The 15,950-nt window shown below is 70.6% G+C and overlaps 1 protein-coding gene across 3 annotated transcripts in view; it reads right to left on the bottom strand.

The window, feature by feature from the left end:
• Window positions 1–153: 153 nt before the first annotated feature.
• Window positions 154–15,950, bottom strand: part of COL7A1 (collagen type VII alpha 1 chain) — a 33,231-nt gene continuing 17,434 nt past the window's right edge. For 2 of the 3 annotated variants that reach the window (XM_026096283.2, XM_064518970.1), the window contains exons 61-107: window positions 15,830–15,865; window positions 15,672–15,752; window positions 15,510–15,545; window positions 15,160–15,231; window positions 14,932–14,976; window positions 14,689–14,724; window positions 14,501–14,536; window positions 13,987–14,091; window positions 13,744–13,779; window positions 13,498–13,533; window positions 13,137–13,184; window positions 12,943–12,978; window positions 12,670–12,801; window positions 12,171–12,380; window positions 12,057–12,092; window positions 11,845–11,889; window positions 11,634–11,705; window positions 11,387–11,431; window positions 11,053–11,115; window positions 10,933–10,977; window positions 10,597–10,632; window positions 10,292–10,327; window positions 10,045–10,089; window positions 9,505–9,537; window positions 9,288–9,350; window positions 9,157–9,192; window positions 8,873–8,953; window positions 8,674–8,742; window positions 8,523–8,558; window positions 8,294–8,335; window positions 8,161–8,205; window positions 7,992–8,036; window positions 7,777–7,812; window positions 7,568–7,627; window positions 7,300–7,425; window positions 7,103–7,174; window positions 6,885–6,920; window positions 6,723–6,782; window positions 6,557–6,601; window positions 6,445–6,480; window positions 6,281–6,316; window positions 6,133–6,189; window positions 5,813–5,884; window positions 5,606–5,677; window positions 5,481–5,516; window positions 5,298–5,378; window positions 5,082–5,216 (exon numbers count right to left, since the gene is read on the bottom strand). In XM_026096283.2, the coding sequence (XP_025952068.2) occupies window positions 5,097–5,216; window positions 5,298–5,378; window positions 5,481–5,516; window positions 5,606–5,677; window positions 5,813–5,884; window positions 6,133–6,189; window positions 6,281–6,316; window positions 6,445–6,480; window positions 6,557–6,601; window positions 6,723–6,782; window positions 6,885–6,920; window positions 7,103–7,174; window positions 7,300–7,425; window positions 7,568–7,627; window positions 7,777–7,812; window positions 7,992–8,036; window positions 8,161–8,205; window positions 8,294–8,335; window positions 8,523–8,558; window positions 8,674–8,742; window positions 8,873–8,953; window positions 9,157–9,192; window positions 9,288–9,350; window positions 9,505–9,537; window positions 10,045–10,089; window positions 10,292–10,327; window positions 10,597–10,632; window positions 10,933–10,977; window positions 11,053–11,115; window positions 11,387–11,431; window positions 11,634–11,705; window positions 11,845–11,889; window positions 12,057–12,092; window positions 12,171–12,380; window positions 12,670–12,801; window positions 12,943–12,978; window positions 13,137–13,184; window positions 13,498–13,533; window positions 13,744–13,779; window positions 13,987–14,091; window positions 14,501–14,536; window positions 14,689–14,724; window positions 14,932–14,976; window positions 15,160–15,231; window positions 15,510–15,545; window positions 15,672–15,752; window positions 15,830–15,865 (2,763 nt within the window). In that variant the 3' untranslated portion in view covers window positions 5,082–5,096. Of the gene's footprint in view, window positions 1,630–2,016; window positions 2,137–2,454; window positions 2,551–2,918; window positions 3,009–3,484; window positions 3,530–3,653; window positions 3,703–3,966; window positions 4,021–4,093; window positions 4,172–4,248; window positions 4,366–4,544; window positions 4,608–4,844; window positions 4,908–4,985; window positions 5,040–5,081; window positions 5,217–5,297; window positions 5,379–5,480; window positions 5,517–5,605; window positions 5,678–5,812; window positions 5,885–6,132; window positions 6,190–6,280; window positions 6,317–6,444; window positions 6,481–6,556; window positions 6,602–6,722; window positions 6,783–6,884; window positions 6,921–7,102; window positions 7,175–7,299; window positions 7,426–7,567; window positions 7,628–7,776; window positions 7,813–7,991; window positions 8,037–8,160; window positions 8,206–8,293; window positions 8,336–8,522; window positions 8,559–8,673; window positions 8,743–8,872; window positions 8,954–9,156; window positions 9,193–9,287; window positions 9,351–9,504; window positions 9,538–10,044; window positions 10,090–10,291; window positions 10,328–10,596; window positions 10,633–10,784; window positions 10,821–10,932; window positions 10,978–11,052; window positions 11,116–11,386; window positions 11,432–11,633; window positions 11,706–11,844; window positions 11,890–12,056; window positions 12,093–12,170; window positions 12,381–12,669; window positions 12,802–12,942; window positions 12,979–13,136; window positions 13,185–13,497; window positions 13,534–13,743; window positions 13,780–13,986; window positions 14,092–14,500; window positions 14,537–14,688; window positions 14,725–14,931; window positions 14,977–15,159; window positions 15,232–15,509; window positions 15,546–15,671; window positions 15,753–15,829; window positions 15,866–15,950 lie in introns of those variants that run through there. The other variant, XM_064518971.1, reaches the window with a different exon arrangement.

The raw sequence follows: 15,950 nt of genomic DNA, 5'->3' as shown, positions 1-15,950 counted from the left end.
AGGCGCCCTGGCGAGACGAGCGGGCAGGTCCTCAGCCCGGCCGGGCTCTTGTCCCTCCGCGGCCATGGGCTGCCCCTCCCCAGTGGCCACCGCGAGCGCGGACGTGAGGCGGCTCTGTTCCCCCGCCCGCGGCGCGCCAAGAAGCACGGCGTGTGGCTGTGAGCATGGCTTTAATACCCCGGCCCCGCATCCGTACACATATACAGTCGCTGTATACAGATATACACACAGAGCAGCAGTACGTACAGACGCCCTATACAACCCCCCCTCGGCGGGGGGCTCTGGCAGCGTGCGGCCCTCCCTCCCCAGCCGCCCCAGCGAGGGGGGACACGGCCCTGGCTCCGTGGCTGGGGAAGGGCAGAGGCTGCGACCCCCCAGGAGCAAACGCCGCTTTCGCGAAGCGTTTGAGAGCCTCCGCAAGCAGGAACCGCCTCTAACATAGCACCAGCTCCAGGGTTTCCCTGCCGGGACTGGCGGGGCAGCCGAGCACCCCCGGAGTAAAGACAGATGTGCTGCTGGCAGGCATGCGAGGTGGAGGGTAGCGCATGGAGAACACCTCCAGCCTTCCTGCAGGTCTTTGCCAAACCATCACACCCACAAAAGGTGAACTGGGTCTCGGCTGAGATTAAGGTGAAATTTATTCAAATGCAGCAGGCTGCAGAGAGCAGGCGAAGGGGTTCAGGGAGGCGCCTCTTTGCCCGGGCTTCGTGTACCCCACCAGGCAGCGGCCCATTTTGCCCTGCTGCTCCAAAGCCGGATCAGGCTTGGACCATGCATGGGCACTGCAAAGCAGCTTTGTGCTGCGGCTCTGGGTCCCCACGAGGTTTCTGGGGGCCCCAGGGGGTCGGGAAGGGAGATGAGAGCAGCCTGCAACCTCCGCTGCAGACCCAGGGCTTCACCCCCTGAGGGGAGGGGTGAGCGCGTTACAGGCAGGGCGGGGGGCTGCGGGAACCGAGCAGCCGTAGCCCCAGGGAGCCCAACCGCACCAGTGCCCAGCTCTGCTCCCGCAGTGCCTGGCCCAGGGCCCCGGAGAGGGAGCCGGGGCCAGGGGCCGACCCTCAGCAGCAAATAAGTTAAAAATCAAGCGGGCAACAACCTGAGCAAACTGCAGTTCGGAAAGGAGGTTAAAAGGCTGCGGGGGGGATTTGGTTTCCCATTTGATAGAAATTTCACCTTAATGGAAAATAAAACCGATGTGAAAGGAGAAAACCCGCGAGCAACAAAAAGACACGTTAGAAATAGCACCAGGTTCCTGCCGGGGGCCGGGGCCGCCGCGGGAGGAGGGCGGTGAGGCCGCGGGAGCCCGGCGCGGCCCTCCCGGAGGAGCCGAGGCCCTGCTCGGAGAGCGGCCGGCCCTTCCTGCCGAGGCAGAGCCCCTCGCACCTTGGTCCTGCCGCCGGGGAGAAGCTCGGCGGCGTCAGGGCCCGGAGGGGCGCGATGCTCCCGGGGGGGCCCCCACCCGGCGCCCGCAGCGCAGCTCGCAGTCCTCCCGGCTGTCGAAGCGGTTGAGGCTGCCCCGGCAGCCGCCGTAGACGAAGGGCCGGCACTCGGCGGCTCTTTGGTTGTAGTACCAGCGCAGCGTGTACCGGTGGCAGTCACCCTCGTCCAGGGGCAGGCTGCAGGGGGGGGCTGCGGGGGCAAGGGGCTGCGGTGAGGTGCCGGGCACCCGGGATGTCGCCTGCCCGTCCTGGCAGACCCGGGTCCTGCCCTGGGGAGGCGGGAGGGGAGGCGGGGGGCATTTCTCAGCTCTTCCCGGGAGGACTGGGACCAGAGCTGGCAGCAGCATCCCTCCCCGGGGACCCTCCCTGGCTGCCGGGGCTCCCCTCCGCCCGGGGAGGCCGTGCGACCCTTCGCTGCGCCAGGCGTCCCTGCGGCTCCCGGCTGGGCAGCACCGAGGGGCTGCCTCGGCCAGCAGGCTCCCGGGGAAAGCAGCCCCGCCGCAGCGCCCGGCCCCGCGGAGGTGAGCAGCCCGCAGTGGGGCCGCCCGCACCTGCCCCGGCGCCCTGGGAAGCTCACCGTCGCCCGTCAGGGGCTGTTCCGTGCCGCCCGCCTCCAGGGACTCGTCGTAGTCCTCCTCCGTGTACGCGCTCTCGTACTCCAGGTCGCTGGCGTCGGCTGCGACTCGCGTGTCCTGCCCTGGGAGACAATGCCGGCCCATGAGCTACTCCATGTGGGGCGAGAAGGGCCTGGGGCTGAGAGCCCCACCACCCTCTCCGCCTGCTCCAGCCTGCCTGGCCCAGCCGCAGCCCCTTCCTTGCACATGCACACGCATGCACGCACATGCACGCATGCCTGCACACGCATGCCTGCGCCGTCGTGGGAACGTGGGCATCCCTTGGGCATCCCTTGGGCATCCCTTGGTACCCGCACACGAAGGGCAAGGACACGACAGGACACAGGCAGAGCAGGGGAAAGGGGGAGCTACGCGACGAAAAGCACAGGGACGACACTCACCCTCCTCTTCCTCCGCGTGCGACAACTTAAGCACGGGGACTACGTGGGCATTGAGAGGCGGGAACGGTTGGGTGGATGGATAGTTGGGGAAGAGACCTGGGGAGGGGGAAGGAGACGGCACACACATCAAAGAGGATGCGAGTGGAGCCCGGGGCACTTCCCTCCTGCCGCCGGGACGGAAAACACCCTAGTGCAGCTGGCATCAAACGCCCGTGGCCAGAGGAGAGGAGCCTGCGGGGAACATGGCCCCGGGGTGGGGGTCCGGCAGCCCCCAGATACGCCGCAGGAGGATGGGGATGGGGATGGGCACAGCCTCCACACACACACGAAGCCACCGTGCGGGCGGCAGGAGCTGCTGCCTGACTCGACGGCACGTGCCAGGAGCCCGGGCTGGCCTGCCTGAGCGGGACGTGCGCCCACGGGGGCCGGATCCTGCCAGGGCGGTGCTCCGGGCTCTCCGTCACCTGTTTGGCCACGCTCCGTCTCTTGGCGGACGCGTCTTCCTCTTCCCTTGGCCAAGTTAAAGCTGTTCCTGGCATGAGTCCCCCAGCCTCCTTGGAGACAAAGCACCCATCTCGCGTCCGCTGTGGCCCCGGCTGCTCCCTCACTGCCACTGGGCTCCCGCCCGGCTCGCTGTGCCCCCAGCCCAGCCCGCGCCGAGCTCGGCCTCCTCAGCTGCTGCAGCCCAGCACCGCAGCGGGCTCAGTCCCGGGCTCCCTCCTCGGCTTGGCAGCCCCAGGCAGCGTGGGCTGCCTCCGGTGCTCCTGCCCCGAGTTCTGCTGCGCTCCGACCCTCCTCCTCCTCCTCACGTGCTCCTCCAGGACGGCCACAGCCCCCTGCAGAGCTCCGGCCAGCCCTCACAGCGGGGATGCCAGCCCCGTGCTCCTGGTACTGGCCGGGGGGACGAGAGTTCCCAGAGGGCCCCAGCGACCTCCAGGCTCCCAGAAACCTGCGGCGTATGTGGGGGCACCGACCCGCTCGGCACCGCGCGCAGGGCCACAGGGAGAGGGGCAGGAACGGATGCCGGAACCTGAGTGCTCACGTGAATCCAGGCGCGGGAACTGGCCGCCGCAGGCTGCGGGGAGAGACGAGAGGCAGGGTTAAGCGGCCATGGCGCCGGTGCCCGAGGACGCCCCAGCCCTGGCCAGGCTCCGGTGTGGGAAGGGTCCGGCGGGGCGAGGGGAGCGCGGCTCACTCACCGCAGTGCTGGCTCATCTCCTGCCTGACGAAGGCCCGGATCTCTTCCTCCTGCGGGGCAGACAGAGTGGACACGGGTTGCAATGAGGGAAACCCTTTTCCCCGTGTGGCCAGTCAGGGACAGCTCCATCCCTAGCAGCGGTCCGAGCCCGGCCAGCTCGTGCCCCCCGAGCAGCCTGCTGCAGCTGGCTGAGCCCAGGCAGGGTCGGATCCGGTGTCCCATCCCACCTCGGCAACCCGACTGCCGGCAGCCCACGGGGAGGCTGTGCCGTGTGCCGGCCCCCCAGCGCCTGCCCGTGCCGCGCGCCCCCTTACCGTCATGCCCGGCTCGCCCTTCTCCCCGCGGAGGCCCTGGCTGCCCGGGCTGCCCTGCGGACAAGCAGAGGTGGGGTGGAGGCCCGTCCCGGCGCTCCAGCGCACGGCCAGCCGCCCGCTCACAAACCTGCTCTCCTCTCTCGCCGGGGATGCCGGGCACGCCGCGGGCCCCCGTCACCGACTCTCCGGCGGGGCCTCTCTCGCCCTGCAAGGGACGTGGCGCGTGGGGTCAGGCTGGGGGCTCCCACGCCCCAGCCAGCCCCCCTTTCCCCGGGGACTCACCTTCTGGCCCTGCATGCCCTCGGGACCACGGGGGCCAACGCTGCCCGGCGGGCCAGGGGGGCCGGGCGCCCCGTCGCTGCCCCGTGGGCCGGGGGCGCCAATAATGCCTGGAGCACCCTGGGGGAGAGCAGAGGGTCAGGCCGGGGGCCCCGGTACCCCAGCGCCCGCCGGGCCCCAGAGCATCGCCCGGGGCTGGGGCAGCACCGGACGGTGCTTCGGAGGGCATCTGACTGCTGCGCTCCGGCCCGGCTAACAGCACCGCAGGAACGGGCTCCTGTGCCGTGATGGCTCCTCACCCGGTCGCCTTTCTCCCCCTGGTCTCCCTTGGCTCCCTGCTGCCCGTCGAATCCCCGGTCGCCCTGGGCAAGGAAGGAAGGAAGGCAGGCAGGAAGGTCGGGGAAGGGCAGACGCAGCTCCTGGGGCAGGGTGCGTGGCCCTGCCCGCAGTGGTCACGGTAGCGGGACCGTCCCGGGGGTTTCTCGGTGCTGGGCGGCCGCGGACTGGCCTCATGACCCAGCGTGGCTTTTCCCCCAGAGCCACGACGGGAGACAGAGCCAAGCGGCGCCGCGGGGCCAGCGGGAGCCACCCAGACCTACCTTGGGCCCCATCAGCCCCTCCTTCCCGGGGGTGCCTGGTGCTCCCGACAGGCCCAGCTCTCCCTAGGGGTGAAGCAGACGGGGGTAAGCCACGTGCCACGTGTCCCTGTCCCCCCGCCCTGGCACCAGCGCTGTGCTTACCGGCTCGCCCTTCCTCCCCGGCAGCCCGGAGCGGCCCGGGATCCCCGGCTCTCCCTACAGCGGGCAGGAGAAATGCAGGGCGGTCAGCGAGGGGCGGCCACGGGTTCGGCCTCAGCCATCTCCCCACTGCCCCAGCTGGCGGACGCTCGACGGACGACCCCGCGGGCACCCACTCGCCTTCTCGCCCTTGACGCCGTCGAGGCCGCAGGCGCCTTTCATGCCCCGATCGCCCTGCGGGGGAGAGAGGAGTCACCCAAGGCCGGCGGCACCACGCGGGGCCCTGCCGGCTCAGCGCGCGCGGGACCCACGCACCTTGGGGCCGCGCATGCCCAGGGGTCCCACGTCGCCCTTCTCTCCCCGGGCCCCGGGGATCCCGTCCCGTCCCGGCTGGCCCTGCGGGAAAAGCAAACACAGGGCGATGCAGGGCGATGCAGGGTGACACCGGGCTCCTGCCCCGCGGCGGGGCGGCACCAGGGCCGAGGTGCGGGTCCTCACCGGCTCGCCTGGCTCTCCCAATGCACCGACTTCTCCCTGGCGAAGGCAAAGACATGGGTCAGGGCTGGGGGCACCCCCTGCCCCCCGCACACCCCCCCGGCGCCAGCAGCTGCCCAGGGCCTCACCTTCTGCCCGCCGGGGCCGCGCGCCCCGGGGAAGCCCGTGGAGCCCTTCTCGCCTTGCTCGCCCCGTGCCCCCTGCAAGCAGGAACCGCGATGGCCATGGGGCAGCGGCTCCGGTTGCCCCGCACCGCGGCCATCGCCCCCAGGCCAGCGACACCAGCCCTGTGCAAGCCCCGGCCCCCCAGCCCTCCCTGCAGCCCCCTACCTTACCTTCTCTCCAGGGACGCCCTGCTCCCCCTTGTCGCCCTTGTCCCCTTCGGCGCCCTTCAGGCCCCGCGCTCCCTGCGGGGGAAGCAGAGGGGCAGGGGATGGGAAGGGGCACGCGGGGGGGCGGGGGAGAGACCTTCATGGGGCAGAGCCCACCATGGCGGGTGAAGGGGAGGGGGCAGCATGCTCTGCGAGGCCAGGGGAGCGCTGCCGCAATGCACGGGGAGAGAGGGGCGCAGGATCAGCCCCATGAGGCCAGGAGCCTGCTGTGGGGATGGGAGCAGTGATGGAGGAGGACTGGGGGGGGGGGGACAGGCTCTTACCGGCTCCCCCTTGCTGCCCCGCGCTCCAGCGGGCCCCTCCACCACGACGGTGTCACCCTGTGCGGGACAGGAGAGAGGCGGGGGTGAGGGGGGGCAACACCACTGCCCGCCCCCCTACCCCCCAGGGGGCGGGTGCATGGCGACCCACCTTGTCTCCTTTGGGCCCCACGGCCCCGACGTCTCCCTGCAAGGAAGGGAGGAGGGTGAGCCCTGCGCGGGGTGGATGCTGCACCCCTCCACGGGGACCCCAGTCTGCAGGGGCCGTGTCGCCCGGCCCCCGGCCCCCCTCACCCCCCAAGAGCAGGCCCGTACCTTGTCGCCGCGCTCCCCGCGGTTCCCGGGTGAGCCCTGCAGGAGAGAGGAGAGCGATGGTGAGGCAGGGAGGGTGCTGGAGGCGCAGCCCGCTGAGGGGAGGGGGATTTACCGCCGGCCCGCGGTCGCCTTCCAGCCCTGGGCGCCCGTCTTCGCCCTGCGAGAGGAAAAAGGGACGTGAGATGGCAGGCTGGGGACGGGAGCACCCCCGGCTCTCCCGGGAGAGAGCCAGCCCGAGATGCCGGCGCTTCGCCCCTGCTGCCGGCGGCGGTACGCACCCGCGGGCCTGGGTCTCCTCGCTCACCTCTGGCTCCCGGCAGCCCGAGCCCCGGCTCCCCCTGCATGGGGGGAAAACGAGAGCTCGTGAGCATCCCTGCTGCGGATGCTAACGCACGCGGCCCCCCACTCTGCGTTGTGCTCGGGGGCTGCCCCGGTCCTACCTTGTCACCTTTCAGGCCGGACGTCCCTTGCGCCCCCTGAAACGAAGGAGATGGGTGAGGGAAGCGGCGCCCATGGTGCCGGGGCTGGCCAGGCACCTCCCCGGGCTGGAGGCTGCCCCCGCTCCCCCCAGGGACGATGAGGTCCCGGACCCCCCGAAGCCTCCCTCCGGGCTCGCACAGCTATTCCTGCCCGGCAGCACCGGGGGGGCCACACTCACAGCTGGCCCCGGGGGCCCCGGCGGTCCGACCGGTCCAGTGGTGCCGTCTCTCCCAGGAAAGCCGATGAGACCCTTGGAGAGAAACCCCAGTGAGCAGCATAGCGGGCACTGCCCCACGCCCCGGGGGCGCCCGGAGCCTGGTGTGCCCCCAGGGCCTGGGCCCCATGGCGAGGCTAGGCGAGAGCCGTGTCCTTTACCCTCTCTCCGGGGGCGCCCGGGGGGCCCGGCTGTCCGCTGTCTCCTCTGAGGCCCGGCTGTCCCGGTGTGCCGGCGATACCCGCCAAGCCCGGCGGTCCTGGTGGGCCTGGCAAGCCGGTGTCACCCTGGAGCAGAGAGGGGAAAGCTAGGGAAACGGCCCTCAGGGAGACCCCGGGAGCGTGTCCCTCTCGCAGCCAGCGGAGCCAGATGCAACCCCAGCATCCGGGAACACAGCCAGAGCTGTGGCAACACGGGGGCAGAGATCACCTTCAAGCCGGGAGGTCCATCCTGTCCTGGGGGTCCCTGCATGCCGACGCCAGCAGAGCCCTGCGCGGGTGGGCAGAGAGCACATGGACGGTCACCCATGGGGCAGGCACAGGAGAGGCGGCCCGGGGGTCTCAGGGGCTCTGCGCCCCCCAGAGCTGCCCCACATGCCTGGGGGACACCCTGCCCCGCCAGGGCAAGGGAGCACTTACCTTTTCCCCTTTGGCTCCCGACGCTCCTTTGGCTCCCTGTGGAGACACCAAGAAATCAGGGAGGTCTGCACGGCCGGCAGTGGGTGCATGGGGCAGGGGTGCCCATGCCAGGCACACGCGCTCCAGGCAGCTCCCCAGTGCCAGGAACCAGAGCAGGTCCAGCCCTCCCGGATGGCATCAACCCACCCCAGCTTCCCCGCTGGCCTCCTACTCACGTCTTCCCCGGGATCTCCAGGCTCCCCCAGTCTTCCGGGCTCCCCCTGGCAGGGGGACACAAGCAAAAGGCACAGGCAGGTGACTCACGGAGCAGAGCGGACACAGTCAGGCCGCGGGGAGCCCAGTGCCCCCGCGGCCCCTTCCCACCAGCCTGCAGCAGCTCCTCACCTTCTCTCCCTTGGGGCCGGGCAAGCCCCGGTCGCCCTTGGAGCCCTGCCAGGGAGGAGAGCAACGTTAGCGCCTGCTTTGCAAAGCAGAAGGCAGAGGGACGGCGAGGTGAAGAGACAGAGGACCAACTTACGGGTTCGCCCAGCAGGACTCCCTCCATCAGCGCCGGCTCACCCTGCAGCAACACGCGGTGGGTCAGGCACGCCAGCGCCAGCCCCGCAGCCCCCTGCCCGCCGCGGGCACGTGCTGCCCCGGGATGCCGACATGGCACCCTGTGCAGGGAGCGGCACCGCGGCACACGAGACCCAGGAGCTGCAGCTCTGTGCGGCAGCTCCCACCCGCGACGCATCCCGGCTCCCTACCTTCTCGCCTTTGGCGCCGGGAGGGCCAGCGATGGCCTGGGGTGGAGGGGAGAAAGGCGGCTGGTTAGCGGGGCTGGGATGGAGATGTGCCCTGGGCCCAGAGTGAGCAGAGGAAGCTCCTGGCCGGTGCCTGCAGGGGCTTTACACTCACCTGCCCCGGGGCTCCGGCGTCCCCCGGCTCTCCTTTGGGGCCGGCAGGGCCTGAAGGTCCCGGCACCCCCTGGCACAAAAAGCACAGCCGTGAGCCTCGGCTGCAAAGGGCCTAGCGAGTGCAGCACCCCGGGCTGAGCCCCGCGCGTCCGCGCCTCAGTGGCCCCAGCACAAGGGGCCAGGGGCGTCCCACACCATACCATCTTCCCGGGTGGCCCCGGCTCGCCGTCCTTCCCCGGCACGCCGTCTCTGCCCGGCACGCCCGGCTTCCCGCTCTCCCCCTGCGGACGGCAAGAGAGGGGCTGGGGCAGCAGGGCAGGGCTGGGGGCAGCGAGGCACCCCGCGGCTGGCGCTCCTGTGGGGCTCCCCGGAGAGCCGGAGCGCCCCACGCCAATGGCAGCCTGGCTTTGCCGCCTGGATCAGGCAGGACGCGGGGATGCCGTGGGCAGAGCCAGGACCGGAGGCAGCGGGAAGGTGCACTCACCACTTGTCCCGGCAGCCCGGGGGCACCCTGCGGGCCCTGCAAGAGAGACGCAACCAGAGGGTGAAGCCGCAGCCGAGGGAGCAGAAAGGGCCTCTGCCGAGGAGCAGGCTGCCGAGCGCTCCGACACCTACCACGAGGCCGGGGGGGCCGGGGGGACCGGGCAGCCCCATGCTGCCCTGGGGACCGGGCAAGCCCTGCAACGCAAAGAGCCGTGTCAGAGGAGACGCTGCGCTGCCCTCGGCGCAGCCGGGACCGGCTGGGGGCTGCCCGGCCTCGGCTGCCAAGGAATGAGGTTTCTCCATGGGAAGGTGCCAGGGCCGGGGAGCCCCGGGAGGGCACAGGACTCACTCGGATGCTGGAGCCAGGCTCCCCCGGATCTCCCTGCAAAGAGAGCGCCTGCATCAGTCCCGCTGCCCTGACCCACAAGCCCACGGCCGTCACGGTCACAACCACGTCCCCACGGTGGGTACGGCCCCCGCACCCACCAAGGCACTCCCCCAGACCCTGAGCCTCCAAAAACACTGCAGGGAAACATCCTGCCAGGACTGGGAGAGGAAAGAGAGAGCCAGCCCTGCATCAAGGTCTCCCTGCGGCCACCACGGTCCTGGCTGCAGGAGCCCAGCCAGGAGAGGGGAGGCCGAGCCGCCAGCAGAGCTGAGAATGTGGCAGCTCACGTCCAGATGGGTCCCCAAACCCCCCACCTGTGCGTGCAGCCGCTTGTCTTACACACGTCCCCACGGCAGGGCCAGCCCAGCTGCCCGGAGCAGCGATGGCCAGCCTGAAGTCACCCCCAGCAACGCTCCCTCTAGCCCGTTGGCCTCTGGAGAGGCCCTGACACCGGCAGGGCACCGCTTCTCCTCTGCCGGGCCGAACAGAGCAACAGCGTACCTTTATCCCAGAGGGGCCCTGGGCGCCCGGCGGGCCAGCGGTGCCCTGCAGGGAACAAGGTGACGTTACCTCCAGGGCAGCCAAACCCCTGCCCCCACGCTTGCAGATGGCACGGCTCCACAGGACAGGGAGAGGACACCAGCACAGCGTGGCGTCCCATCGCCCTTCTCCGTGGGACGTCAGCCCCAGCTCACAGCCACCGCGCATGACGTCCCCGTGCTCCCCAGGACGTGGGGCGGCTCCTTACCGGAGGTCCTGGGGGGCCCGGGTCTCCCTGGTTGCCCTGAAGGGATGAAGGATGCAGTCAGTGCGGGGACCAATTTTCCCCGCTGCAAGACGCGTCCCCCGGCAGGGGGGACACCAGGCAGCGCTGGCGGCTCTGGCGAGCACCCATGCGAAGCGAGGGCAAACCCAGCCAGCTCCTGGCAGGACGCCCGAGGGCTCAGCAGCATCCGAGCCTGCCACGGTGCCAGGAGAAGAGGGTGCAGCCAGGCCAGCGGGCCCCAGCCACGCACAGGGGGACGGTGACATGCAGGTGGCACAGACACCTACCGGGCGGCCCAGCACGCCGGGGAAACCTGGCAAGCCCTGGAAAGAACCACGGCAAAGCCGGCGGGTTAGCGACACCCCAGCGAACCCCGAAGCAGCCCCGCTCGGCCAGGCCTGGGCTCCCCGCTCCCGCAAGGACGAGCGCAGCACCGGAGCACCGTACCCAGACCCATGGCCGAGGGGGTACTTACGGCCGGGCCGGGAGGCCCTCTAAAGCCCTGCGGGCCCTGCACGGGAGGGAAGGATGTGAAACGGCACGTGAACGCTCCCATCGGTGGCTGGTGCGGGACCGTGGGACCCTCCCACCCGTCCCCACGCCGTCCTGCCTGCCCCACTCACCGGCTTCCCGTCGGGGCCGGCCAGCCCTCTCTCTCCCGGGAGGCCCTAGAGTGAGGAGACAGGGAGGGGGTGAGGGCCAGGCCGGGGGTCCGGCGGCGCGGGGGACGGTGCCGTACTCACCGGGGAGCCGTCCCTGCCCTTCTCGCCAGGCTCTCCTCGCTCGCCCCGTGGTCCAGCTTCGCCCTGCATCGGGGAGAGGTGCCGGTTGCAGGAGCTGCGCTGGACGCGGCGACGCTCCCACGCGGCCGGGGGCTTCCCAGCCCGCTTCGTGATCCCGCCCGCACCCGGCGAGAGGTGCCCCAGCGTGCCAGGGCCCCACCGTGCCGTGCCTAGGGCCGGCACGGCCGTCAGGCACTGGGAGGGGAGAGCAGAGAGCCTGTGCTGAGCCCAGAAAGGGAGCGCGCGGGAGCGAGAGAGAAGCAGAGAAGCCACGAGAGACTTACTACACGCAGACCTTATCGCCTTTGGGTCCACGCTCGCCCTCGGCGCCCGGATCGCCCTGTGGGGAGGAGAAGCGAGATGCTGTCAGCCTCGTGCTCCCCCCGTGCCACGGCTCAGGACACCATCCCCGCTGCGCCTGGGCCATCGCTTTGCCCCTGCCATCCCGGGCGCAGAGGCCAGCGCCGGATGCACGGTCTCCAGTCCGGCTCCAGGACAGCATGTGCCAGCCCTGTGACGCCCATCTCGCCCGGCTCACGCACCTTGGCTCCCTTGGGTCCGGTGGGGCCACGCTCGCCTGGAAAGCCCGCGAGGCCGCCCTCCGCCGCGTCCGCCTGCGGGCACAGCACAGTCAGGGCTGGCAGCCCCCGGCGCCCCGGGGCTGCAGGGAGCGGACGCAGCTACCTGCCGCCGGAGGCACAAGCAGGGGCACGCGCCCCTTGGGGACGGTCCCCAGCAGCACGCGGCACCTACCTTGGGCCCCTGGGGCCCTGGGGGTCCTGGCAAACCCTCTCTGCCCTGGTGATGAGATTGACAGGCCAAGCATCAGAGGGATGGAGGGGCACAGCGGAGCCAGCCGCCCCCGGCTCCCCCAAGGGAGCCTCCTCCTGCCCCACGGAGAGCCCCATCCCTCCAAGACCCACGCAGCTGTGAGCCCAGGGGACGGCATCCCCAGCCCAGCTCACCTGCTCGCCCCGGTCGCCCTTCTCGCCTCGCTCACCCTGGGGAAACAACGCAGTGCCCATCACGGTGAGCCCAGGCGGGCAGGGGCCCCCGACCCTCGCCCCGGCGGCACTCACCTTCTCGCCGGGCCTCCCGGCCTCCCCCAGCTCCCCGGCCCGGCCCGGCACCCCGGGGATCCCCGGTTTGCCAGGCTCTCCCGGCTGGCCAGGTGGCCCCTCAGGGCCCCGCTCGCCCACAGCACGGCCCGTGGGGCCCTGGGGGCCAGGGGCGCCTTGGTCCCCTTTGTCACCTTTGGGTCCTCGCTCGCCAGGGAAGCCTATGGAGCCCTGCAAAATACAGCACCACTCTGCCATAGCCAGGCCATGGGGTGGGCGCCCCAAACCCTGGGGCCGTCGGCCCCCCAGAGCATGCTGGAGGGAAGGAGGCACTGGGAGGGCGGCAGCGGCCCCGGGAAGGAAGGTGGCTCGCAAGGGCACTGCCACGGCTCGCTTGGGTCTCCGAGCCGGCTGCACTGACCCCAGAGCTGGCCCGGGTACAGGGAAGCAGGGCAGCGTGTGTGAGCATCGCCGCGCGCTGGGAGGCATTGCGGGGCGGCCAGCTCGCGCTGTCGCTCACCTCTCTGCCCGGAGGCCCTCTCTCCCCCGGCTCCCCTCTGCTGCCCTTCTGGCCCCGCAGGCGTTCGGACACGGGCAGGAACGAGTCCGAGCTCCCGTCATAGGCACCCGTGAGCTCCTTGAGGGAGGAAATCTGAGAGGGAGAAAGAGCCGTGTGTCAGGGAGCTCGTCCCGCCACCTCCCAGCCCCGCAGCCGGGCGTCCCCCCTCCAGCGGCCGGCGGCAGGAACAGCCCCCGGCCCACGAGCGGGGGCCCAGGGCTGCTGGCTACGTACCTTGATGCCAAGGGCTTCCAGGCCACGTTCAATGTTCTGCAATACAGGGACATTAGAAATGAAGGCGGTGCCAGCCTGCTCGCCCCATCAGGGTCCTAGAGGCTACACTTCCCCAGGGATAATGTCCCAGCCTCACCGACCCCCCAGCGGTAGGAGCTTTATTTGGGGGTCGGACAGGCCAGTGGGGAACTTACCACTCCTGTCCCAGGCTCACCGCGTGCTCCGGGGATACCAGGTCGCCCCTAGGTTTGCAGAGCAAGAGGGAATGAGAAGACCTACAATGGCACTGATGTTGCCCTCAGTAGGTTTCAGAGTCAACGCTACAGTGAGAAGCATAGGGCAGGGCTCTTTGGAGCCTGCCCTTCAGTCCTGTCCCCGGGAGGCCTGTGGGTGATGCAGCTGGGCAGGGCATGGTGGAGCAGCCCTGAACCACAGCTCTGGCACTGGGGAGCGCAGAGGCCCTGCCCTCGCTTTCGGGAGCTGCCTGGGCAGGGGCAGCGATTCCCACCACCCTGGGGTGCCCTCAGCTTGCCATGCTCCGCGCGGGGTACTCACCGGCTCCCCTCTGGATCCGGGCTCCCCTGGATCCCCCTGAAACACAGCACAGCAGCACAGGCGTCAGGGGGCAGCAGGGCCGGGCTGCCCAGCACCGACTCTGGCAAGGAGCCGGCCCAGCGAGGGCCTGTTCGGGGAGAGGGAGCCCCCCGGGATGGCCCAAGCGCTCGCCCTCTCCAGCACGGGGACCCCCGAGTCTTCACCTTGGAGGGCTCAGCGGTGGGGTGGGCTGGAGAAGTCACCTACCTTTGGTCCAGCAATGCCGGGAAGGCCTGGCGAACCCTGGAAGATGCAGAGGGGACGTGATGGCACCCAGCACCCGCACACACGGGGCAGCGCCCAAAGGGAGCCGTGGGGCAGGGCTCTCCTTGCCTCTCTCCCCCAGGGACGTGCCCTGCTCCTTAGCGGGCTCATGGCCCTGCTTGCCAGCGGGAGCCCGGACTCCTGGGTCCAGCACTGTGCAGCACTGGGGGCTCCAGGACTACGCACCTGGCCTGGGGGGCCAAGCTGCCCCGGGACACCGGGGAGGCCGGGGGCGCCGGGAGGGCCTGGCAAGCCGCTGTCCCCTTGCTCGCCCTTGGCACCGCTGCGGCCCTGCCAGGAGATAGAAGTGTCACCCCGGGTGGCCAGTGCTGTCCCAGCCAGGGGCACATGCCCCACCAGCTCCCCCTGCCCACGATGCAGGAACCACGCAGTCCTGGGAGCAGCAGGGTCAGCGAGGCAGGGTGGGGGCTCCCCTCCTGCCCCCCGCGATCTGAGAACCCCTCTCCAAGGCCATAGCAGGTGGCTGAGGACCAGGGAAGCCACAGGAGATGAGCTGAGGCTCCCACAACACCATGTCCCATCTGCCGAGCAGGGGCTGAGGCTGGTGCCCTCCAGCCCAACGCTGCCTTCCTCCAAGTTTGGGGGCAGCCGAGCCGTGGCGGGGGGGCCAGGGCTGCTGGTGCTGAAGGTGAGGCAGGGCCTGTGGGGGACCACAGCTCCTCTCTACCAAGGTACTCACATCTCTGCCGGGGGCTCCAGCATCACCTTTTTCTCCCTGATCAGGAGAAGAAAGAAGCGTTAAAAGGATGCTTTCCCCACCAGCGTGCCCCTGGCAGGTGCTCCAAGGTGAGGAGATGCCTCAAGTGAGACCTCGGGCCTGGAGGTGCCCCCAGGCACAGCCAGACCAGCCGGAGCTCTGCTCCTTACCTTCCTCCCATCTTCTCCCGGCGTCCCGTCTTCCCCCTGGAAAGGCAGGAGAAGAGTCGGTGCCTGGCTCCCGGCAGCCCTGGGCCAGTTCCGATGCCCCGCTATGGGGCCTGCACAGGACAGGGCCGGTGCTGCAGGCTCCGAGCAGAGCGAGCCCTTCGCCACGCGACTCCCGTGCCCGGGGCTGAGGATTCAGCGGCAGATCTGGGGTCGCCAGTCCCCAGCCCCGCGGCCCCTACTCACGTTCTTGCCGTTGAGGCCGGGTTTGCCGTCGTCGCCAGCTTTGCCCTGGGAGGAAAGAGGCAGTGAGAGGGCAGCCAGCACCTGGCCCCCCAGTGCCCCCCAGCATGGACAGCCGGGGTCCCTGGGGCAGCAGCATGAGGCGAGCCAGGCAGGAGGAGCTGGCTGGGGATGGACAGAGGGGAGACGGGGCAGGATGTGGCCTTAGTGTCCAGAGCAGCGGATACTTACGGGGAGGCCAGGCGGTCCTGGGGGGCCGATGGGGCCAGGCAGGCCCTGCTCCCCCCGCAGCCCGGGCAGTCCCTGCAGGGAGAGGAGACGGGGGGAGGCAGGGCCCCACTTGGGCACCCAGCGGCAGGGCACCTGCCTCCCACGGCACACTTGGGGACAGCGCCCCAGGAGAAGGGACCCAGGGATGGTGGCACTCTCCGCCTGGGATGAGGTATGCTCCCAGCATCCCATCCCAGACCAAGGAGCACGGGGGCCGGAGACGGGATGCTTGGCCAGAACTGGCAGCATCCCCCATGCCACAAGCGCCAGCAGCAGCGCAACCCCAACCCGCACTCCCTGGGGATACTCACGTCCCGGCCGGGGTCCCCCTGCTTCCCGGCATCACCCTGCAGAGAAGGAGGACATAAGGGCAGAGATGACCTTGCTGGCCAACACAGAGGGCGGCAGGTCCCCGGGCAGCACATGGGAGGTGCAGATGCCCCCGGGGCCGCGGGACCCCATCCCCAGCTCACCCTCTGCCCGGCGGGGCCCGGCGGCCCGGGTTTCCCTTCCAGCCCGTTGCGGCCATCCAGCCCCGGCGGGCCACGATCACCCTGCAGGAGAGGGGTGTTAGGGCTGCGGCACGTGGGGAGGGACGGGGCGCCATGGGGCAGCCCCCAGCCCCCTTTACCTTCTCTCCCGGCTGGCCTCGGTCCCCGGGGTCACCCTGCGGGGTGGGAAGGGAAGTGAGCAAGCGTGCTGCCCCCGAGCGGGGGCCAAGCGGGACACGGACCCCCCGCTCTGCCCCCCGC

The sequence above is a fragment of the Dromaius novaehollandiae genome, chromosome 12, assembly GCF_036370855.1.
Source record: "Dromaius novaehollandiae isolate bDroNov1 chromosome 12, bDroNov1.hap1, whole genome shotgun sequence".
Classification (NCBI taxonomy): domain Eukaryota; kingdom Metazoa; phylum Chordata; class Aves; order Casuariiformes; family Dromaiidae; genus Dromaius; species Dromaius novaehollandiae.
This window is presented reverse-complemented; position numbering and strand designations above follow the sequence as displayed.